The sequence below is a fragment of the Macrobrachium rosenbergii genome, chromosome 27 (genome assembly GCF_040412425.1).
Source record: "Macrobrachium rosenbergii isolate ZJJX-2024 chromosome 27, ASM4041242v1, whole genome shotgun sequence".
Lineage (NCBI taxonomy): Eukaryota > Metazoa > Arthropoda > Malacostraca > Decapoda > Palaemonidae > Macrobrachium > Macrobrachium rosenbergii.
Window position 1 is genome coordinate 23,974,509 of NC_089767.1, and position 25,000 is coordinate 23,999,508.

The 25,000-nt window shown below is 34.1% G+C and overlaps 2 protein-coding genes across 8 annotated transcripts in view; one reads left to right on the forward strand and one right to left on the reverse strand.

Annotated features, from left to right (window-relative positions):
• LOC136853499 (probable G-protein coupled receptor B0563.6) overlaps positions 1-25,000 on the forward strand; it is a 658,658-nt gene that overhangs the window by 292,080 nt on the left and 341,578 nt on the right. For all 6 annotated transcript variants that reach the window (XM_067129160.1, XM_067129155.1, XM_067129156.1 and 3 more), the window contains 2 exons: positions 12,286-13,189; positions 22,915-23,041. In XM_067129160.1, coding sequence (XP_066985261.1) covers positions 13,028-13,189; positions 22,915-23,041 — 289 coding nt within the window. In that variant the 5' untranslated portion in view covers positions 12,286-13,027. The remainder of the gene's footprint in view (positions 1-12,285; positions 13,190-22,914; positions 23,042-25,000) is intronic.
• LOC136853498 (general transcription factor II-I repeat domain-containing protein 2B-like) lies at positions 912-4,095 on the reverse strand. Of its 2 annotated transcripts, none has more exons than XM_067129153.1 (2): positions 3,671-4,095; positions 912-2,965 (listed from the first exon to the last, which is right to left on the reverse strand). In XM_067129153.1, exon 2 carries the CDS (start codon positions 2,183-2,185, stop codon positions 1,136-1,138), a length of 1,050 nt encoding a protein of 349 aa, XP_066985254.1. In that variant the 5' UTR covers positions 2,186-2,965; positions 3,671-4,095; the 3' UTR covers positions 912-1,135. The 2 variants fall into 2 exon arrangements, with proteins under 2 accessions (XP_066985254.1, XP_066985253.1); XM_067129152.1 differs by having other exon boundaries at positions 3,662-4,095.

The following is a 25,000-nucleotide window of genomic DNA, read 5'->3' on the forward strand; positions in this document are numbered from 1 at the left end:
ATATATATATATATATATATACACACACACATACACCTTGCGTAAATGGTCGGCAACTTTAATCCGTATACAGATTTTAATCATGATTCCTGGGGAAAACTAAAACTTTGCTCCTTGTTTCCATGCGCGAGGAGGAAAAATTTTTCTTTTCTGGTAAGTTCACGATTCCAGTAACTCTTGTAAATTGTTTCATAATTGTGCAACTTGCAGTTGAAAATGAAGCCTTCTGATGCAAAGGAGTTATTTTGCCTCTTGACCTATTTTCTTAATGTTGGAGGATGCAGATGTTTGAAGGGAGTTACTCTGTTTTATTTTTGTTCCTTTGCGAAATGAAAATATAGGAATTTCACTTCCGTGTATATTACTTTTTGGTACTTCAGTAATTAATGGCACTCGTAAAATCTTATTTTTAATATCTTAACACATTTCTTTCTGCATTAATTACTACATTCTGTGACCAGGTACAGCGGATATTCGTAAATCCCGTAAAAAAATATTGACAAATTTCTTCTCAAGGAGTGCGTAAAACCATTCTAGGAAAGACGCAGAATTTATGTTGAGAGTTAAAACAGGATTGTTGAGTTCCTGACTTTCAAAAAAGTAGATAGGATTCCTTTTATTTAACTCTCGTTTGCAGGTGATATATTAACTCACAGATATATACACGTGAAATGTTACCTCTCAGATACATACAGGTGAAATGACCTCTCGGGATACATACAGGTGAAATGACCTTTCAGATACACGCAGGTGAAATGTTACCTCTTAGACCAGGGTGTGCAACCTTTTTCCCAAAGGGCCACTAGTCACGACTCTGTTGGTATGGAGGGCCACATAACCTTACTATTTCATGTTATTTACTACGGTCGAAGACATATTATGAGAGATTATACTGATAAAGGCAGGAAATAATTTTGTTACTGATTTTATTTATATTGGGGATCACAAAAATAAGAATTCCCAAAACAAATGCATTTTCCTTACTATAAATTAGCAAATGAAAGGCTACCGTACCTTATTATTATAATGTACAAACATAAATAATTAGTTATTGTTGGTTGACTGGGATCATTAACAAGAATTATTATAAAAAACAGACATTTCCTGAGCATTAATTTGCAAATGAAAGGCTACCCTAGTGAGATGGTTGATGTTGCATTTGGGACACCAACTCATCAATATCAGGCTGTATGGATGATGTGGCTACACGCAGGGTACTTTCCAAATGTTCATCAGTAAGTGAAGATCTATACTTGTTTTTAATCAGATTCATTTTTGAAAAGAGCTGCTCACATACATATGTGCTACCAAACACTGCCATCATTTTCCTTGCATGAGCAGAGAGTTTTGGATACACTGTTACTGATACATGCTTCTTATAAAACTGGTATACTGAACTATCATCAAACTTCTTTTTTAGCTCATCATTGCATTGTAGTTCGATTATTTCCATTTGCATATCCTCGGGAATTGCTGTCACATCCACAGAAAAAGGAGAAGCAAAGACTTCAATGGCTTGTGAATGTTTCTTGAGGTCACCAAATCTTTCTGAAAATTCCTCTCGTAAGACTGCCAACTTGTCACCATACTTATGATACTGAAGGTTGCTAGTGTCATGGTTTTTCAGTGTAGGAAAGTGGGCTGGGTTCTTGTTTCTGATTTGTGACTCCCATAGACGCAATTTTATCTGGAAGCCTTTGATCAGTGAGAACATCTCATTTATTAGTTGATCTTTTCCTTGAAGTCTAACATTCAGTACACTGAGATGATCAGTTATATCTACTAAAAATGCTAAGTCACATCTCCATTCCTTATTTCTCAATTCAGGGATAGCATTACCTTTCATATCTAAGAACAGCGCAATTTCTTCCAAAAGGTCATATGCTCTCTTCAACATTCCTGCTTTGCTTAGCCACCTTACCTCACAAAAATACTTCACATCACTGTACTCTGCATCAATGTCTGCCATTAACTGCTGAAACTCGCGGTGATTTAGACCTCTTGACCTAATGAAATTGACAGCTTTCACAAGAATATTAGTCACATGCTCAAAGTTTATTGTCTTTGCACACAAAGCTTCCTGGTGTATGATACAATGCAGCACAATAAGTGAACCTGAGTCAATATTTTGTGACCCCATTCTAGTCTTCAGTAATCCAACAACCCCATTTCTCTGACCAGACATCGCAGGCGCACCATCAGTTGTAATGGAGACTAAATTAGTGTAGTCAGTCCAAACCTTGACAATACTTTTTCCAATTCATCAAAAATAGTTTGTCCTGTTGTGGTTCCCTTCATGCTTTGTAGTGAAGCCATTTCCTCTCTGTAATATTATAGTCATTGTCAACACCCCTAATATACACAGCCAGTTGTGCAGTGTCTGTGGTGTCACAACTCTCATCAAGAGCAACAGAGTATGAAGAAAAAGCACTAACTCGCTTGGCCATTGTACTTTCAATATTCCCTGAAAGACTGTCAATTCTTCTAGCAACAGTATATCTTGAAAGGCTTATGTTTTCAACTAGTTTCTTTTTTGTCAGGAAACATATTGTCTGAAGCTACACACAAACATTCTTTAACTACCTCACCATCAGAATAGGGCTTCAGTCTTTTTGCAAGGATTTGACTAATCAAAAAGCTTGTTTTGAGAGATGCATCATATTCCTTAACTTTCTTTGCAAACACTGACTGTTGTCCTTTCAGAGATTTCTGCAAGAATGATATTTTTTCTTTGCGTGCTTCACCTGTCATATTTTCATATTCTTTGTGCTTTGTGATGTAGTGTCTTTTGATGTTATATTCTTTTAAAACAGAAATGGTTTCCTGGCATACAAGGCACAGTGCTTTCCCCCCTGATTGTATGCATAAATATTGTTCTGTCCATTTCTCTTGAAAACTTCGGTTTTCCTCTGAAATCTTGCGTTTTTTACTTGTAGAAGCCATTATTACTACAAAAAGATATTTCCTGCGGAGAAAATATTTAATTAGTAAAAGTTAGCTTTAATTAAGAAAAATGTAATAGATTGCAATATAATAAATACCACATTTTCAGCACAAATATATAAATCTCAATATGTTTTGCTTGCAAATTTTCTAAGTCAATCACAAAATTACAACATAAACAACATTACGTTTATTCAGATGATAAATATAAGATAATAAATGCAAAACAGCAAAATGTAGATTAGACAAAACACGAAAACTTCACTCAAAAACACAGAAATACTAACACCAACGTAATCACCAAAATTCTCTCTACGAGTCTACACAATCTCTCACATCGCAACAACCTAATCTCACCCAAACTCAACACTCGACACCCCGTTGTATATCGCCACAGTCAAGCATACAAACATTACATACAGCACACAACTCAATCGGCATCGCCATGACAATTGTCGTGGTATTTTCGTCAGCTGATACACCCGAGCGATCACATTACAAGCAGACAAACACAGCAATGGAGCAGCAGCACTCATACACACGCACATACATACACAACGAACTGGATCTCACTTCTCCGCAAATCTGTGCACACACTCTGCAGTACATGATATACTTGCACTCGCACTCACTTGTACTAACACACATCAAACCACACAAAAGTTTTGCTTGCAAATTTTCTAAAGTCAATCACAAAATTGCAACATTAACAACTTACAGTACGTACTGGTAATAACAAATCAACCACAGCCAATGAAGTCACAACGGAGACTGGTGAGGCAGCGGTACTGACAGGCAAGAACACACGTACCATACTACAGTACGTGAACCATACGTGTCAGACTCATAGACAGACAGCCAATGATCACTCAATCTAATAATTAAAAATGTCAAGTAATATATTATTTTCTGTTCTAATATAATTAAAATCTGTACCTTAGTGAACGAAATAGAAAAAATATGGTGATACTGGGACACGACAATATGAATTTTGTCAAACTTTCGGTGGGCTCTACTTGGTAACTCTCTCTCTCTCTCTCTCTCTCTCTCTCTGAGGGCCGCACTATAGTTTATTTATTTTTAGGAGAAAGGGCCGCAATGAAAGCCTTTGAGGGCCGCATGCGGCCCTTGGGCCGCAGGTTGCACAGGGCTGTCTTAGACATATACAAGTGAAATTCAACTCTCAGATACAGGCGAAATGTTAACTCTCAGACACATACAGGTAGACATATACAAGTGAAATTCAACTCTCAGATACAGGCGAAATGTTAACTCTCAGACACATACAGGTAAAAGTAAGTATACCTTAGTTTTACCAGACCACTGAGCTGATTAACAGCTCTCCTAGGGCTGGCCCGAAGGATTAGACTTATTTTACGTGGCTAAGAACCATTTGGTTACTTAGCAACGGGACCTACAGCTTATTGTGGAATCCGAACCACATTATAGCGAGAAATGAATTTCTATCACCAGAAATAAATTCCTCTAACTCTTCATCAGCCGGCCGCGGGAATTGAACTCCGGCCCATCGAATGACAGTCTGAAGCTCTACCAAGTCGGCCAAGGTAAAATTTAACTCTCATATACAGGTGAATTTTTTCGCTACGTAAGAAACTTCATGACTGATTCATTCACAAAACGCATGAATACGTCTTAGTATACGTGGAAGCACTATAATTTCGTATATAATGGGAAAATGGAAATACGAACTCTGGAAACTCGCCTAATTTTCCCTTCTGTCGAGATATACAACGCGCACGGGCTTCTTACATTCACAAATCTTCTTATGTCCAGTTTCTTTGCTTCTCTTACTTAACAGTGCCACTCCATTTATTATTTGAGGAAAGTGTAGTGTTGACTTTTCTTTTTTGACTTTGTTATATCAACGTCCTTCTGTTAATGACGTGGTTGGGTACAAAGAACATTCTTGGTGAGACTAACCAGTCTGTTTATTGGGCAAAGAACTCCATATTTTTGGGGGAGAAGGTGACTATTGTAACAGCTATGAATATTGTAACTTCCTTTCTTTAAGGTTGCAAGTATAGTTTGCTTCAGAGTTTGGTTTGCTCTGAGTTTGACCTTGAAGTGTATCATACTATTTCATATTCAGCTGCTAAGGTCTCAAGCCGAGAGGTAGAAAATTGCGACGATATTTTCATAATTATTTTCTGCTTTTTTATATTATGCTAAACGTTCCATTCTGAATATCCCGAACTTGGTTCTCCGGCGCTGTTGTTGTTGGTGTTCTGTAGGGTGGTTACTCGAGGCTCATATTCTGATCAAAAAGGCAGAGGATTAGGTGAAAACAGTAGATATGGATGAGTTCACGGCTTCTTGTATGGGGTCTGTATATGGCCATAGCCTCAAAGCCACATAGCACGATAGAGATGTACAAAGCCTAATAGAAAAACACGTTGTTTCAAGTATTCGAGTCCTCATTTAGTACGATACAACCTGTGAGTATTCTAAGAGAGGGGAAAAGTCAGCAAGAAAGTAAAGTTTTGATATTACCAAAAGGAAACTTGCTAAATTATGCTAGGTAGCCAACACACCAATTATCCCTATGGTTATTGTGAAGTAATGAATCTGGATTCATAAAATCATGAAGAGCTATGAATTTGACAAAGGTGCTGAGCCAGGCTTTTGGAGGTTAAAGCTAATGTTAGCATGGTTGTACATGTGAAATACAGTATAACGTAAGTGGTTTGTAGGAGAGCTGCCTTATCAGTATGGTACACGTTACAAGTGCTTACTGTGCTACATTACAATCTGTAAATGGCGGTTCCCTCATTAGGGATTATCAGTGCATTCATCCACTTATGATTTTAAATGGAAATGTATTTATATATGTTTAAAGAATATCAACGTTGCTTTGCTTGGGAATTTTGATTATGCCGTTTTTATTATAAATAAATATTACCATTTATTTTGCCACAAAAGTCTGTGATAAATGAATGAATAAATAGATAAATAAATCTTATGGGTCTGGTTTCTCCCCTTACTTTTCTTCCCCCTTTATCGTTTACTTCTTTCGAACTTCTTAATATATCACATATTTGTCTGTCTCGGAGAACATACAAAGTATATAAAGTTCCTTCTAAACTGGTGAAAATCTGGATTGGGTTCATTATTGAATCCGTCTGAATCATGTCAGACTCAATGCCCCCTGAAAAATTTACGATTTTTTATGTACATAATAGTCGTAAAACTGTATGATAATTACTGACAATTTATAAATTGACGTCATCAGATCTATAAAATATAAATATATAAATGCTACCAATCTTGCACGGATCACATCATTATCTTGGCGAAGTCTGCTTCCAAAAAGATGGTCGTGTTCTGTATTGACAGCAGGATTTCATTACTTGAAATATTTGTGGGAGTTACCCATTCTGTTCAATTGGGAGCAGACTACCTACTGTTATAAATGCGATAACTATAGGTCGGTAAGAAATTAGATTCGATAGAACGATCGACTCACCCGTGTTTTGCTTCTTTCTTCGAGGGGACTCCCCTGGTGAATTAGTTAGTCTTTGAGGCACCCCTGTTCATGGAACGCCATAAAACTCGTTCGTAAAGCCGAATTGCCCTGGAAAAAAGTGCCCAAGCTAACTGCAGTCACCACTTCGCTTCGTCAAGAGTTTTGTGTTCGTCAGGTTTCGCATTTAAAAGGATTCTGTGTCTGAACGTTCTGGGTACAACAGCTGAACAGCCTTCGACTGTTTTTAATTTTTGTTTTGTTTTTTGTTTTTACCTGGAGAACATACGATTCCTACCTTATTTAGATTCTATTTCCGAGGCTGAAAGAGGAAATTTTTTTAAAAGGGTTCTAAAAGTAAAAAATAAAATGAATACTACTGAAAACGGTGCACATTTTTTTCAAGAAAGAGAAATAAAGAAGTGCTTCCTACTGCAAAATCGCAACCTGATCAAGACACCTATGTTCATATTAGTTTCCTCATCATTCCCGCAACGAAGGAAAGAGAGTTAAGACATGACAATTATTTAATTTAGCTAAAAGAGTTAGAAATTTTTCCATGTCAATGTGGCGAGTATCTCCCCCCAAAAGTATATGAGGGGTGCGGAAAAAAGGGGGCGAATGTTACAAAATACTTTTACAAGCGAGAAACAAAGTCGTGCAAATCCAACTGCAAAAAAAATTGTGTGAATTAATTTAGGTTTTTTCATAAACCTCAAAAAAGGCTGCTTGGTCTTTTTTCCACTGTCTAATGGAGGTTTTGCATGACAAAGGGACTCAGTTTCTCCATCCCTCTTCAATGGAATTTAAGACAAGGATGGAAAAAAAATATTTCCCCGTAAAAGAAAATTCTCCCAGCCTGGATTTATGATCACAGAAATTTTCTTATATTTTAGTAACCTATGGAAGATAGAAGATCTTATGAAACTCTGCTCCTTTGCAACATATTCATTCAGTTTCTTATAACGCTCCAGATGGTAAAGAAAATTGGTGTTAACAAATTTATTTTCTTATGAAATAGAGCAGTAATCAGACTATGCTAATTTACTGTTCTACAGGGAAGATAAAATGGTGAAAGACTCATATAAACTTAAACTAGAAAGTTGAATTACCAAAGTCCTTTCCTTCCTCTTCATCCCATTATAAGTTGTACAAATGATTACCCCATCACAGTCATACCTTAAATTCATTATAGCTGGTTCATCATGACTCACACCATCGTATTCATCATATCCAGAGATATGATGAATGCGATTAACATTTGATACCGATATCAATAAGCGTTAGACGAGTTTTAATTTCGATTTTTTATTTCTTAGACGCCTTTAAAGGCTATAGAGAAATTGTTCTTTATTTTATGTCTGTATCATAATTATTGTTCATTGCAGGAAAATGTCATCTGGTTTTATTTATGTTTCTTTCTGGCCAAATTCAAAAAGAAATGGTAACAAGATCAATATTTTTGAAATCGAGGACGCGACCTACTTTCAGCCAAGAAATTCGTTTAAGGCCGAGCTAAGTTGTTTATTTCAGAAGCACTGAATCTAGGTCATGGTTGTTGTATCCTGCAGCGGAAGGCCTATGCTTTCACGCGGTAGGCTTATATTTTGTATTGCGACTCTAGTATACAGTCCCATAAAATTTTTTAAGACCCAAACCCATAGGCCTAGGGTCTTTTCCGGCAAGTGTCTCCAGATAATCGTAAAGTTTATCTTGTTTTCGCAGACCTCACTTAATCCTTACAATGGGCTATATGTGCTATTATAAAATAGGGGCCGTTTCTTTTAATAGCCATAAAAATTTCATAGTTTCCCTACTAATTGTCACGTCATAAATAATTGGAAATAATCTCTTCACGACCAAGTGGATAAAACAACAGTGTGCTCAAATTTGAACGATTGTTTGTAAAACGGCCCAAGTTAAGTCAGGACGAATTTTTTGTTGTTGTTCTTGCTGTTCTTGTTCTTGTTTTTGGTCTTCTTCTTCTTTCGCATATACTTCCATTTTCTCCGGATAGACCTCACTCAACCCTCTCCCAGGTGCCTGTCCTTTTATTCAGATTTGAACTGGAAAAATACACTACTCTGCCCCTCGAATGAAATTGCCCTGTTTTTAACCATGCATCGTTCATACCAGAAATAAGATTATTCGATACTAAAACACAGGAACCTGTTAAAAGTAAGTACTAACCTACTGTGCCTTAGGGATTCCAATGGTATGGAATATTAAAGCATAATGTTCTGAGAAAGAGGAATCTCTAGTTTTGGGGTTTGTGAACCCATTGGAAGGTTCTTATCACAGACCCAACAACAGTTGCACAAATTATAGCAGTCAATTTAAAATTATTGCCGCCGCGATGGTAGTAAACGTTCTACTTGAACGTTGTAGCCCACACAAACGAACACGCACACACATAGATTATATATATATATATATATATATATATATATATATATATATATATATATATATATATATATATATACATACATATATATATTTATATATATATATATAATATATATATATATATATATATATATATATATATACATATATATATATATATATATATATATATATATATATATATATATATATATATATATATATATATATATAGGGAGGGCAGTATACAGTCGAAAGGTTATCTTGAATGCAAATTGTATTGTTCAGTTGGGAGGGTCTGGATATCCAAGAGAGAGAGAGAGAGAGAGAGAGAGAGAGAGAGAGAGAGAGAGAGAGAGAGAGAGAGAGAGAGAGACAGGAGAGAGAGGGGAGGACAGTTGCTGGGGTTCAGGACAATCGCTGCTGAAGTCGCGGAATGATCTTCAGGGCAAATTGTATACTTCAGTGGATTTTTGAGAGAGAGAGAGAGAGAGAGAGAGAGAGAGAGAGAGAGAGAGAGAGAGAGAGAGAGAGAGAGAGAGAGAGACTTTTATTAAGGACCCTTATCCTTTTATCTCTTTATTATCTCTCAAAGGAGAGACATTTACGTCGCGAACACCATTTTCTCGTTTTCTCCCAAAGTCTTTTCTGTGGCAAAGAATTTTACAAAAAGAAAGAAAGTAAAAAGTTACTACTTGATGTTTTTAAGCAGAAGTAACAAGAAAAAGCGTTACGAGGAATAGAGTATATCAAGAATATTTACAATGAGGTATATCAAGAAAAAGGGGATGCAATGGAGATAATGAAAGAATTAGGAGAACAATGCACGAAGTGTTTTGCAAAACATACTTCGGTAATGTGGTAACATTAAAATATGACACAATTATATAAAAACATGTGTCATTATACACGCCTCGGTCATCTTTTGAAATTTATTTAATTGGGATTATACTTAAATATCATTGTAATTGTGTGTGTGCGAGTGTGTCTGCATGAGTGTTAAGTAGAGGCAGACTAGACAAAAAAAAAAAAAAAGAAGATTCAGTTTCATGAAATTACTGCAAAGGAATAAAAAATGAAAATTGAAATGGTGAGATTTTTATGAACACGTATATATTCCCATCTTGATTATTCTCCATAATGACAGAAAAAACGGGCCCAGTGCATATTAATTTTCTAAGAATGAAACTGACTAAAAAAAAGCACTACAACCCTTTTTCATTCTTAATAAAAACGAAAAATTAAATTTTTTTTTTTTGCTTTTTTTGTACCATTGAGAGACGGACCACTGGAGTAGAGGCACTGATTAAAATTTAGTAATTAAATCTTAAATGACGACAAACTCTTGTTTAAAATGGAAACAATACAGGGTTGACGAAACTGAAGAAGTCCAGGAAAGTCGTCATCGTGGTGTTGAACTGGATCTAAACTACTTATTACTATGTTGCATCTGTTGGACTGAAACGAATGTTATGCTTTTTTTTTTTAATTCTCGTAGCTTGTCAAGTTCTCGTGATTGCTTTCCATTAATCAAGATACAAAGCAAGAGGAAACATCTGCAGAAAAATTAGGAGACAAACAGACAAATGATTAGGTTGAAGTGAAGTGAGTCTGAAATAAAGTTAACAGTAAAAGTTTCCCCCTTGTAATGAAGATTGCTGCATGATTTTGTATATTATGAGTAGGACAGCAACAAGACGGGCAATCACATATGTTAGTAAACCAGCGCTTCGGAAACACATTCCCATCGTCAGGCATACATAAAATACGAAAATAAAACCAGGAAATTTTACACTAGAAGAACTCCCAAAATTTGATAAATTTTTTGTCTCTAAAGCATTTAGATTATTATATATCCTGATATCCTCTTTGTGTTTTTATTGTATTTATACCATAAAAACACAAAGAGGATATCAGGATATATAATAATAATCTAAATACTTTAGAGACAAAAAATTTATCAAATTTTGGGAGTTCTCCTAGTGTAAAATTTCCTGATTTTATTTTCGTACTTTATGTATACCTGAAGATGGGAATGGGTTTCCGAAACGTTGGTTTACTAACATATGTGATTGCCAGTCTTGTTGCTGTCCTATTCATAACATACAAAATCATGCAGCAAGCTTCATTATCATAAGAAGCTTTTATAGTTAACTTTGGTTCAGACTCACTTCACTTCAACCTAATCATTTGTCTGTTTGTCTCCTAATTTATATAATATATATATATATATATATATATATATATATATATATATATATATATATATATATATATATATATATATATATATATATATATATATATATATATATATATATATATATATATATATATATACACACATCACAATGGGTTAGTATTATTTTTGATCTATGTGAAAGGTACGGCTTGCGATACTATGAACGAACTTCTTCCAGGACTATCGAAAAGCGATGTCCCAACTTTTATGGTCAGCGAAGTTTACTCTTTCGACTTCAAAATCTCTAACGGAAAAAAAAAATGCGACGGCAATATTTGCAGTTTTCATGAACTGGTTCTTAGGTATAGTGGAAAACTATGAAGTCTTTGTAGACACAAATACAAAGACACGTCTTTGATCAAATGATTAATATTTTTACTGGTTTTTGTTCTTTTTTTGATGATGTGATTTTTTCTGAAAATCATCTTCATTCAAAAAAGTGCAATCTACATCGTTTCAGTCCTAAATCTGAAGAAAATTTGGCTTAGGCTTCAGTCAGGCTTTTAGGCATAGCGTGATTTTACTGTCTGGATCAATTCTCTTTTAGGTTAAACAAGCCTTAGACGGAGTTTTTCAGTCCAGATTTCTTTGGCGCCTGTGTTCATTTACCGTTGCAGTGTTTCACTTAACAAGAGTAGAATTTATTGTAAATACTAGAATTTACTGTAAATATTACTACGTGTTCTAGTAACGGTGTTACTGATACATATTCTTCTTATTTAATATATTCAGATTATGATAAAACAAAATAAAAGTAGTCATAGGTTTGGTATGCAATAAATAGTTATTTGGTACTCTGGCGTAAAACACTGAGTTGCTGAGAACACAAAACACCCATTGCGTATATAGTCTATTATTTACTTATTACAAATTTCCATTTCGCGTCTTCATTAGCGTCTGACTCCTTATTTGTAGCATTCTGTGTTAATTAATTCTTCATATTAACCGATTAATGCATTGAAAAATTTTTTTTTTATTGTAGAGGAAAGGAGATATTATCTTACTTCTTAACCTCATTAGCTTCATTCTCTCAATAATTCCTGGTGTTAATGTTGGAAGGTATCTATTATCTATGTTAATTTAAAAAAAAAAATTTTATTGCTTTTTTCAGGTGACCCTGACAAAATATACGCCATCCTTGTTTTCGTGACCAATTAAATTATTATTTGCTTATTGAGCAATTGATGATATTTGCATCCAATCGCTAATATTTGTCTTCTATTCTTTTCAGATCAGTTATTGTCAACAGCCGGTTCAGAACAGAAAACATCCGGTTACGAAACGGCGAACAGCATCAGCATAAACTTCATTCGCACTCTGGAAAAAAAAAAGTTTTTAAAAATGGCCAGGCACCATAAAAACATAATTGAAAGTTCACCGAAATTGCATCAGTATCTTTTATACGAAACTGTCTCAACAATGAACGTTTATTAAATCCATAACGGAACATCTGCGCCGTTCATTATTCTGGAAATCGAGAGCCATTGTGACGTGGCGCCGATGATGAATGCTTCTTTGGCAAACTGACAGTGACATATCGCTGCGTGGCAAACGAGATTTGTTTACAGGAATCCACGGTTATTATGGACGGAGTATAATGAACCGAGTATAATGAACTGCTTCAGTTAAACAACATTCCCGTAGCCTGAAATCATGACAGTGATTCCTCTCAGGAGATGGATGTGAAAATGATAATAGGTGACTCGCGTGGGTGAATCCAAGATGAACGCGCAGGTGGAGTGAAATTATTCCCCTATGAGTGAATTTACTGAACTTGCGTTCAAGAGGTATAAATTCAAGCTCTGTATAATCCATTAACTAGAATAAGATACATATAAACATGAACACCCATGCGAAATCTACCCCACGGTCGTTAATCAACTTACCGACTAATTAAACTCCCTCGCAAGCGAAGAGAACCGAATAAGCACCAACAGCCCCCCTTCTCGAAGGGCGTCCTGAAACCCCAGAGGATGGGCGTGCTTTCCAGTAGCACGACGCCCCTGGACGTGGGCGCCTTCAATCACTCGTGGGTAGACGAATTATGGGATCACGGCGACCAGCGTGATATATTGGACTGTCAGGCATTATTCAACGCGACTCAGGTGTCCTCCACTCCGCCTAATATACAACAGGTAAGCCTGGATGAAGTGGGATTAGTTTGCCACCCCCCCCCTTCCCCAACCTTTCCCCACCCCATTTTGGGGGGTTGAAATATGTACCTATATTTCAACATATTTCATTGTAAGACTTTTTTTCAGTTTCTGATTCAATTCATGGACAGTGTCTTTCCCGTTTGTGATTCAACAGCTACAGATATAGGAAACCATTCAGCTGCTGTAGGTACATTTGAGAAAACATAAGTGTTCACAGATATGAAGTTGTATCACTTATCTATAAATGTGTTACAAATTGGTCTGTCATAAGTTCATGTACAGTATCTCTTTCGTTTGTGCTTCAACAGGTACAGATATATGAAGCCATTCGAATGCTTCAGGTACATTTTCGAAAGCATACATATTTACAAATATTAAGCTCTGGCTATTATCTATAAATGTTTTACAAATTGTTGTGCCTTGTATCAAGCTGTGGCACTTATCAATAAATGTTTTGCAAATTGGTCTGACATATTTCTGGATAAATTTTGGTAGAGGACAAAGGCTAAAAAATGCAATGTCATCATTCCAGTGTACATAGGATTTAGGCTCTTTATTTGATACATTTATTTTAGTAATGAGTATGTGAGACTATTCAATATATAAAGCGATTCAACTGTTCGACTTTCTCAAACTACAATTTGCTCCAACGCAACTGATCTCACATTCTCTGGAAATGTAAAACAAACCTTTGAACCTCCTGTAGCAGTGTCTTCCAGAAAATAAGTCTGTGGATGCAAATCTCTTAATAGATTTTTTTAATTTAATCATTCGTGATAAATGCTTTGTTTATTTGATTGCTCATTAAAACTCAGTACATGATCTATTACTGGTCACATTCAAAGAAGAGGAATGCGCAATAAATTTCTCTTTTTGTAAGTATGCTTTAGAGTATTGCCATCATGGTCATTGAAAGAGTACGTTTGTATGAACTTAATAAGGACCAAAGAATTAGAAAAAATATATATTTTTAAGAAAGTATAATCACGTAAAATATCCCAGAAAAACAGTTTGCTTCTAATGAACAAAATTCCAGGGCATAATACGATCATTTATTACAAAGGCACTTCCATTGATTACTGTGAGTCTCATTATGATTCATAGTTTACAATTTACAAAATGTGGAAGCTGACAAAACACGGATCTCTAATAGCACTCATAACTGTAATACATACAGGCTACTGATAATCAAAAATAATGTCACCAGCTGTTCATTCACATGGGTTTTTAGCATCAGATTATGCTATCATTTAAGAAATGACCTACATTTACATTCATTTAAAGTGTTATGCTTGAAATGAATGGGATTTTTTTTATGTGGACAATAACTCACCAATCACAATAAAGGCCATATCTCACTCGCTTCCATAAACCTTAAACTTATCTGATTCGAAAGAATGAATAATGGCGATTGAGCAGATAAGAAGAGTGGAGGAGGAAAAAATAATAAAAAGGCCTGCAAGAAAGCTATTAGGGTAGGATGGAGATGCGAAGGATGTAATGTGAAAAACTAAGCTGACCATTCTTGAAAGGAAAAGCAGGATGTGTCAGAAAAACCAGAAAAAAGGTTAGAAGAAGCTAGAGAAAATTTTAAAGAGAATAATTGATCAGTAATGAGAAAAGTTCAGGATATATATATATTAGAATGTTTGGGTGATGAGAAATATATATATATATATATATATATATATATATATATATATATATATATATATATATATATATATATATATATATTTTATATATATATATATATATATATATATATATATATATATATATATATATGTATATATATGACCCATATTTTCTCGTCAGCCAAACATGCTACCATCCATACTGCTAAACTTCTCGTACTGATCAATTATTCTTTCAAATTTCTTCTAATCTTTTTTTCTGATTTTTCTGATACATCCTGCTTTTCCTATCAAGAATGGTCAGCTCAGCTTTTCACATTACATCCTTCGCATCTTCGTCCTACCCTAATAACTTTCTTGCAGGCCTTTTTATTATATTTTCCTCCTCAACTCTTCTTACCTGCTCAATCGCCCTTATTCATTCTTTCGAATCAGGTAAGTTTAAGGTTTATGGAAGCGAGTGTGATATGGCCTTTATTGTGATTGATGAGTTATTGTCCACAGAAAAAAAAGTCTCATTCATTTCAAGCATAACACTTCAAATTAATGTAAATGTAGGTCGTTTCTTAAATCTGATGCTCAAAACCCATGTGAATGAACAGCTGGTGACATTATTTTTGATTGTCAGTAGCCTGTATGTATTACAGTTATGAGTGCTATTAGAGATCCGTGTTTTGTCACCTTTCACATTTTGTAAATTATTAACTATGAATTATAATGAGACTCACAATAATCAAGGGCAGTGCCTTTGTAATAAATCATCGTACTATGCCCTGGAATTTTGTTCATTAGAAGCAAACTGTTTTTTGGAATATTTTACGTGACTACTTATTTAAAAATAATTATTTTTTCTAATTATTTGGTTCTTATTACATTCATACAAATGTACTCGTTCAATGGCCATGACGGCAATAATCTAAAGCAAATTTACGAAAAGCGAAATTTATTGCGCATTCCTCTTTCTTTGAATGTGACCAGTAATAGATCATGTACTGAGTTTTAATGAGCAATCAAATAAACAAAGCATTTATCACGAACGATTAAATAAAAAAAAAATCTATTAAGAGATTTGTATCCACAGACTTATTTTCTGGAAGACATTGCTACAGGATGCCAAAAGGTTCATATATATATATATATATATATATATATATATATATATATATATATATATATATATATATATATATATATATATATATATATAGTTTCTTTAGGACTACCAAAAATATAAGGAAAGGCATACTGTAAAAAGGGATTAGGAATCAGATACTCTTTTGCTGTGTAGGCAGGATTTAGATAGAGAGAGAGAGAGAGAGAGAGAGAGAGAGAGAAGACAAGGCCTTATCGTCTGAGGATTACAGAATGAACCATTAGCGACAAGTCAGCCCTGCCTCATTCCCCATACACTACATCTCACTCACTTCTGCCATATAGCCACTCTAATGCCCTTAATATCTAATGGATATTAAGGGCCCCATGTTGTAATACCTCTTTCAATCCCTCTATCCAGCACCTTATATGGCTTCTGTTCCTTAGCCATCTGAAGACTTGGAAGTCTTACGTTCTTTTCTCCAACCAAATTTTTTCATATATCCAAACCGTCTCTTGAGGCTGTGATCCATTTTTCAGCCTCAGCTAATCTTTTCAGAACTTTTTTGTACTCACAGATATCCTTCAGTACATGATGTTATTAAGATACACACACACATATATAAGTATATATATATATATATATATATATATATATATATATATATATATATATATATATATATATATATATATATATACATGAATAGGTTTATATATATATACATACATATATATATGTATATGTATATATATGTATATGTATATTATATATATATATATATATATATATATATATATATATATATATATATATATATATATATATATATATATATATATATATATATATATATATATATATATATATATATATATATATCATTAAAAGTGGATGGTATCTAATGGAGTATTTATCTTGGATAAACAGTCCACACTATCATAGATACTAGATAATGTGGACTGTTTATCCAAGAAAGCTTGTAGCTTTTCCTGAATAAATACTACATTAGATACCATCCAGTTTGAATGAGGTCCCTTTAGTAATTCTACTAATGCACAGAACAGTTGTGTATGTGATATAGTTATATATATATATATATATATATATATATATATATATATATATATATATATATATATATATATATATATATATAAATATAAGGAAGTTTTAAATCACCAAATGTAAAATCCTTGCCTAGAATTTTAACGGAATGCAACGATTCAAAAAATGGAAATAAAACAAGAACGAGACGGATAAACCACAGAGAAATATGAAGCCCTAGTAGTCAGGCTCTCCAAAACGGCCCTCCTCACATAGACCAATATGTCTCACCCTTTCGTTTTATGGCCAACCCTTTGTAAAAAAATAAGATAAATAAAAAGACAGACATATTGGAAGAGTGAAAAATAAGGCGGGTGGGCGGGGGTTGGGGCATGCTAAAAGAGATGCCTGAACTTCCGGTCCCCTCACCCAAAATTAATAATAAGCCGGACCTTAAATAGATATATAAAAAGCATTGAAACCAGAAAGGGACTTCACATGGCCAATCTTGAGTAGCTTTCGTGTCGATGAGAAAACTGAACTCTCGCGAAGACGCAAATCTTCGGAGCCAAAGAGACAACTGGAACAATGCAGAGAGAAATCCGTGGCAGGTGTCGTTCGGAATGTCTCGGAGAATTTCGGAGCGCGGGGCCGCAGCTGGTCTTCGAAGATAACGGGAAATATGGCGGGTTTTGAAATGACGTCCGGAATTAAATCGAGATACGCCTATGTCATGCTGGATAGATGAAGACGAAGTGGCAGCGAGCTCCAATGCTCGGGATGTCGAGACAATGGAGAGAGAGAGAGAGAGAGAGAGAGAGAGAGAGAGAGAGAGAGAGAGAGAGAGAGAGAGAGAGGGAAAGCTACATAGTGTTCATCAATATTATTATTATTATTATTATTATTATTATTATTATTATTATTATTATTATTATTATTATGCTCTGTGAAACAGAATTACAGCATCAGTTGAACAGATTTTATTTGATTACCAAAATACCTTTTCATGTGTCATTAAAATTCTGCCATTACAAGAAAATATTAGCCAAAAAAATAGCCGAAATTTAAAATCACCTCATTATCAGGGGAAATTTCAGTTTAGACAGAATATGCTGCCCTAAATAGCTAAAAGAAAAATGAAATATGAATATGAACAATAGTAATTCATGTTCAGTAAAGCATGAATTTAGACGCCCAGACGAGCATATCTATCTTTTTCATTCCTTTCTTAATTTGTAATTCATCTCACCAATTTTATTGCCACGGTTGATTGCCATGAAATTCATGAGCTCCAACATTTTTCCTCCCAGTTCATAATTTATATTTAGACTTACCCTTCTGTAACAAATTCATCGCTTTATAACTTTATACAGACTCATACGCAAATAAATATTTTAGTCTATGGACTAGTGTGGGTTATCAAACTCCGTTCCCTTACAGTTCTGCGAGACTTAAGTTTCATCACTATTTTGACTTCCCATATAAGGAAAATATGTGTCTTTACGACGTTCAAAGTCCTATCGCAATTTTAGAGGTGTTCGCGATTCTGGATCCCCTTAGATGCATAGTCCATGTTTTCAGTCATAACTCTTTTGCTTTTGGTGTCCTGCCCGTTGTACTTAATGTTCTTTGCAGCGTCCCTTCGGCCCCTAACTGCAACTCCTTTCGTTCCTTTTACTGTACCTCCTGTCATATTCTCTTTCTTCCATCTTACTTTCCTCCATCTTCACATAACAATTGATTCCTAGTGCAACTGCGAGGTTTTCCTCCTGTTACACCTTTCAAACCTTTTACTGTCAGTTTCCATTTCAGCGCTGAATGACCTCATAGGTTCTAGTGCTTGGCTTTTGGCCTAAATTCTATATTCAGTTCAGTCCAGTTCAGTCCTGCCCGCTGTTCAGAGTATCAGCTAATCAAGAGTAATGGAAACTATCCTTCTCATTCAGAATGCAATTTTTTCCAGATCTCGGCCATAAACTAAGCACCATATTTACCCCTTTCATAGCCTATTGGTATCAAACTAAAATATTGTATTAATTTAGAAATGCAAAATCAGATCAGCTTCACAACTGATATTCAGTGATACATCCAAGTAAAGAAAAGGCTATTGTATAGACATCATGATATTTTATTCTAGCGATATGTTGATTTAGGGTACATGTAGGGATAATTATTTGACATTTTTGCAGTTTTGAAGGTAAAAACAGACTAGTTGTGATGTGGAAAATATCCAGCGTTTTTTAAAATTATTTAAGTAAAATTTTTATTTTTTATTTTTTTTAGAAATTTTATATTTTTAGGTTTAAGCTACATCATCTGCCATCCATAATCTTCGGATATTTTCATACTAAAGTGATGGTATTGAGATATGAAATTTCATAACAGCATCACCATTTTCAATGACAGACAACACTAAAAAAATTAATCAGAAATTAAGTCTTCTCAATAATCGCGTCTTTAAAAAAAATGTGGCTAATAAACGTGACACGAGTTTCACTTTCAGATGAAAAAGTGGAAAGTCTGCAGGAAATACTGACCGACATCTCGAATTTCACAACGCGGGAAGGGCAGATATGGCTGCATTTTCCCTTACCGCTGGTCTGCTGATGGCGGAAACATCGGCAAAGGCAATAAAAAAATGCCTCTTTATGCACACTGTGCCTCAAGTTATGGTCAGAAATGAGGTCGTGAAATCCAATGGGTGCCATTTTGAAGACAGTTCCAAAGTCATGGTGGATTCGAAATTTGAGTGTTGGACCGTATATTTATATATATCTTTCTGTTTTGTGAAGTCCACTGAGTGATCGAAGTTGTTTTCGGAGAGTTATTTTTGGCTGTCTGCATAAACTTATAATCTCACATAAAAGTGTATATATATACATATTGTGTAATATATATATATATATATATATATATATATATATATATATATATATATATATATATATATATATATATATATATATATATATATATATATATATTTTAAAGTTAAAAGTTAAGAGCCTCGATGGCTCAGCCGATCGAGACCACAGGTCTACCCCAAAGCCAAATCAAAAAGTCCTTCAAAAGAAGGCATCGTGCTTACCCCATACAAAAATGGGAATAAAAGCACGTTAAAAGGAGAAGAAGATTTAAAGTTAAAAGTTAAAGTCCTCCTGGACCTCTGTAGGCTTATAGGGCAGGCGCTGATCTCCTGTTTCTTAGGCCGACAGCCAGTGGGGGACAGGTCCCAATGCCTATGACACATGGCCAGTGTGTCGCTAGGCCCCTGTTCAACTTCCCAGCCCGAGGATCAGTACCTATTCTCCTAGTGAACCTCTCGGGTTTTTTCAGACCGTTAGGTTGATGGGCTGCCGGATTTTTGCAGTGGCGCAGTCCGAGCCATCAGTGAGCGGCGGGATTTGAACCCGGCCCCCTCGACTGGTAGCCAAGAATCATACCCTGCGCCACCATGAAGTCTATATATATATATATATATATATATATATATATATATATATATATATATATATATATATATATATATATATATATATATTATATTAATATATTCGTATATACATACATACGTATATACATGTATATATATATATAGCCTATATATAATTATCATGGTCAAGAAATTGTATTTGTAACCTACAACACTTTTGCTACTGAAACAAAGGGGGGAAAACTATACTGTAAATTAACATTGTTTGGGAAATCCTTGGTTGCAATTCTGGTTGGTGAAATTATTAGGTTACTACAAATATTGACAAAAATATAATGACAGAGAAATGGCAGGGAAGGTACTGCGGTCATGTGGCAAAAACATGTCTCTAGAGAGGAGTGAGCTGTGTTGTGAGGCAAACATTAAAGAACTGAGGGATACACGTCTGTTTTTTCTCACATCTGTTACAGTCGCAAACAGTTAGGAGAGCAAAGAACTTGTAAACATTATGTTTGCTCAGTCTTTTATTATCTAAAATTGGAAGAAACAAAAGACGATTGTCATGGGCGATTTTAATGTAACAGGTGTTTGGTTTGGTTTGTGTTGATATGTTTGTGCGACAGAAAGAAAATGAAAGTAACAGAATAACGGAGAACGGTTGAAATGACAAATATATTAGCAAAAGCATTTGTTTTCTAAGACTCTTAATAGTTAGCACGATATTCTCAAAATATGTACAATGTGTTTTAATCTATGCAGCATAAAGTTTAATTTGTTGAAATGTAACTGAGAGAAAGCCTTTAAACGTTGATATGAATAATATCACAACGAGTGAATCTGAATTCCCGGAATTAAGAAAGCACGAAGAAAGATAGATGCGCGAGGAGAGATACCAAGATAGGAAAAAGAAAAGGAGAAGTCTGGAAAGTTCTTAAATGGTGTTCTTTGATGCAGCTGGAATGTTTGAGCAGCATCGAAGAAACAAAGAAGTGGAAGGCAGGATATTGAAATCAGAGTTTTGCAGGGGAAGAGAAGAGGGTAGAAAGAATAGATGAAGGGTAACTCAGTGCTAGGAGGAAGGAAGACAAGAATTTTGGATACAAGAAGGAACTAAGTCTGGTGAGATTTAAATGTAAGAAGAATGTTTATAGGAAGATTTGTCTTAAATATTCTTGAGAGAACTGAATGTAAGAAGAATGCTTATAAGAAGATTTGTCTTAAATATTCTTGAGAGAAATGAATGCAAGGAGAATGTTTATAGTCTTAAATGTTCTTGGGAGAACGGAATGTAAGAAGAATGTTTATAAGGAGATTTGTCTTAAATATTCTTGAGAGAACTCAGTGTAAGGAGAATGTTTGCAGGGAGACTTGTGTTAAATATTCTTGAGGGAAGTGAATGTAAGAAGAATGATTATAGGGAGACTTGTCCTAAATATTCTTGGGAGAACTGAATGTAAGAAGAATGTTGACAGGGAGATTTGTCTTAAACATTCATGATTTGTTGATAGGGAGATTTGTTTTAAATATTCTGAGAGAACTGAATGTAAGAAGAATGTTTGTAGGGAGATTTGTCTTCAATATTCTTGAGTGAACTGAATGTGAGAAGAATGTTTATAGGGAGATTTGTCTTCAGATGAATGTAAGAAGAATATCTGTAGTCTTAAATATTCTTGAGCACTGAATGTGAGAAGAATGTTTATAGGAAGATTTGTCTTAAATATTCTTGAGAGAACTGAATGTAAGAAGAATGTTTATAAGAAGATTTGTCTTAAATATTCTTGAGAGAACTGAATGTAAGAAGAATGTTTATAGGAAGATTCGTCTTAAATATTCTTGAGAGAACTAAAATACAAGAAGAATGTTTGTAGTTAGATGTGATTTAATATTCTTGAGTGAAGTGAATTTAATACACTGTTCCTGAGAGAGATTGCAATCTTGTGACTATTGAGCCAGAAGTTCAGAGGCTTTATGAATTTACATCATGTAAGAGAAACTAAACTGCCTGAATGAGCAATCACTTTTTGTTCATGTCCGCGGAAAAATTAATGCTGGCAATTGAACAAGCTAACACAATAGTTTATTCAAATAATTCACTAACACTGAAAAGCAATAGTGCAGAATCCAGCTTTATACGAAAAAGCTTTTGCATAAACTCGATTAATTTAATTCAAAAGAAATATATAAAGTGTATACAGTGAAGGAAGATAGTTTACAAATCCTGTTCCGTCATAGATTTTGATACAGATAAAATACATTTCAAAGAAACACAAAAACATATATATATATATATATATATATATATATATATATATATATATATATATATATATATATATATATATATATATATATATATATATATATATATATATATATATATATATATATATATATATATATATATATATATATATATATATATATATATATAACATATATAATTGAAATCACCATCAAATGTTTAATCCTTTATATTATCTTCTTCCCACTACAGGTGAAATACATCGCCTATGGCATCATCCTACCCGTGCTGGTCTGCCTAGGCGTCCTAGGGGATGTCCTAAACCTGGTGGTCCTCACCAGGCCCAACATGAATGGCGTGGCCTACATCTACATGAGAGGTAAGTGACATCACTCATTTTCCTATGTTGTATTTGTATGGTATTAATTAATTGATTGATTAATTAATTATTTATTTAATTAATTCATCAATTACATTAAACAGACAAATATACGTAGATAAATAAATAAATTAATTAATTAACCAATCATTTTTAATGAATGAATGAATGAATGAATGAATGAATTAATATTTCTTTTTCTTTTCTAATAACTGGTCTCTTCTTTCTGTATTTCCTGTTATCTTTTGTAACTTCTTTCAGGTGAACGCCATATTCTTTGGGAGCTTGAATTTCAAGTTAGTGGCCCCTGTAGTCTTGTTCCATACGAATAGGGGTTTATCTTTTGAGTAATAATAATAATGTTCATTTTTGTATGTGAGTTTTGTCACAGATTATTTATTTACCTAGGAATTAATTTATGCTTAATTAGGCAAAGATTCAGTGTTGATAGAATGTAAGAGTTTTTATTTACTTTTGGTAGGTAATGCACACACACATATATATATTGTTACATGAATGTCTTTTATTGTAATCTAACAGTGTACTATGGGGATAAAAGGGCCCATAAAAATATTATTTACACGTTTTTGTGAATCTTTTAATCATGAAATTGTTACATGAACGCCATTAAAAATGGACTGACTTCATTAGGTGCGTTTAGTTATTCAGCCATATAAAATTCAGTGTTCATCAACATTATGTTTTGGTGACACCCCGACAGCAAGGCCCATATCTCTCTTTGAACAACCTGTGTAAAGTTAGTTTTAATACTGGGACGCTTGTGTTGAATGGTTATACGGCTCAGTTATCACTCTTTACCACTGTATTTCAATAAAATTAAAACAACGTGAATATTAAGTAAATAACATCAATATTAAGTAAAAATCTCTGTTAGGGGATAGTGCCGTCAGTGTACCGCGACTGTAGGCATTACTTAAAGTTCTTTGCAGCGTTCCTTCGGCCCCTGGCTGCAACCCCTTTTATTCCTTTTACTTTACATCAGCTCATATTCTCTTTCTTCCATCTTACTTTCCACCCTCTCCTAACAATTGTCTCAACATTATTTTCAGCGTTGAATGACGTCATGGGTCCCAGCGTTTGGCCTTTGGCCTAAATTTAACATTCCAGTTTCGGCGAAGTAAAAATGCAATTTTGAGGTGTAGGCTACTGAACACAGAAATGTCTTTATTTTGCAGTCAAGAAATATCCGATAGAAATGGTATCAGAGATATATATTTTTTTCTCGGCATGCAAAGCTGCGTTAAACTGCATTCGTAATGTACTGACGAAATTTGTAACGTGAGTTTGTATGCTAGGATAATCATTTAGATTTTATTTTAAGGTTCAGTTGTTTTAATCTAGAGCAGTGTAATAAAAAGAGCAGAATGAAAAGAAAGTGAAGTAAAAAAACACTTTCATGTTAAATATATTTGCCAAAATATAGTAATACAGATGTGTGTTACACACACACCCACGCCCACCCACACACACATGCATATATATATATATATATATATATATATATATATATATATATATATATATATATATATATATATATATATATATATATATATATATATATATATATATATATATATATATATATATATATATATATATATATATATATTTAGTCAGGAAGTTGGGGAAAACACGCTGGTATGCAAGCAGTTAGCCTGCCCAGGTATTTCCTTGGGTACAGTTGTACTCAGGTTCCAGCTTCTTATATGACTTGTGTGGTCTGGTTGGCGGTGCTCTGGTCTTCGTTCCTGATGTGAGTCAGAAATTTATATATATATATATATATATATATATATATATATATATATATATATATATAAACTTTATCACATACACAGTTGTTCTGTGCAATTGTGGAATTACTAAAAGGACCTCATTCAAACTGGATGGTATCTAATGGAGTATTTATTCAGAAAAAGTTCCATGCTTTCTTGG

Excerpts from the sequence above, each read along its gene's own strand:
- LOC136853498 (XM_067129153.1), bottom strand. The coding sequence starts at position 2,185 with ATGTCTGGTCAGAGAAATGGGGTTGTTGGATTACTGAAGACTAGAATG.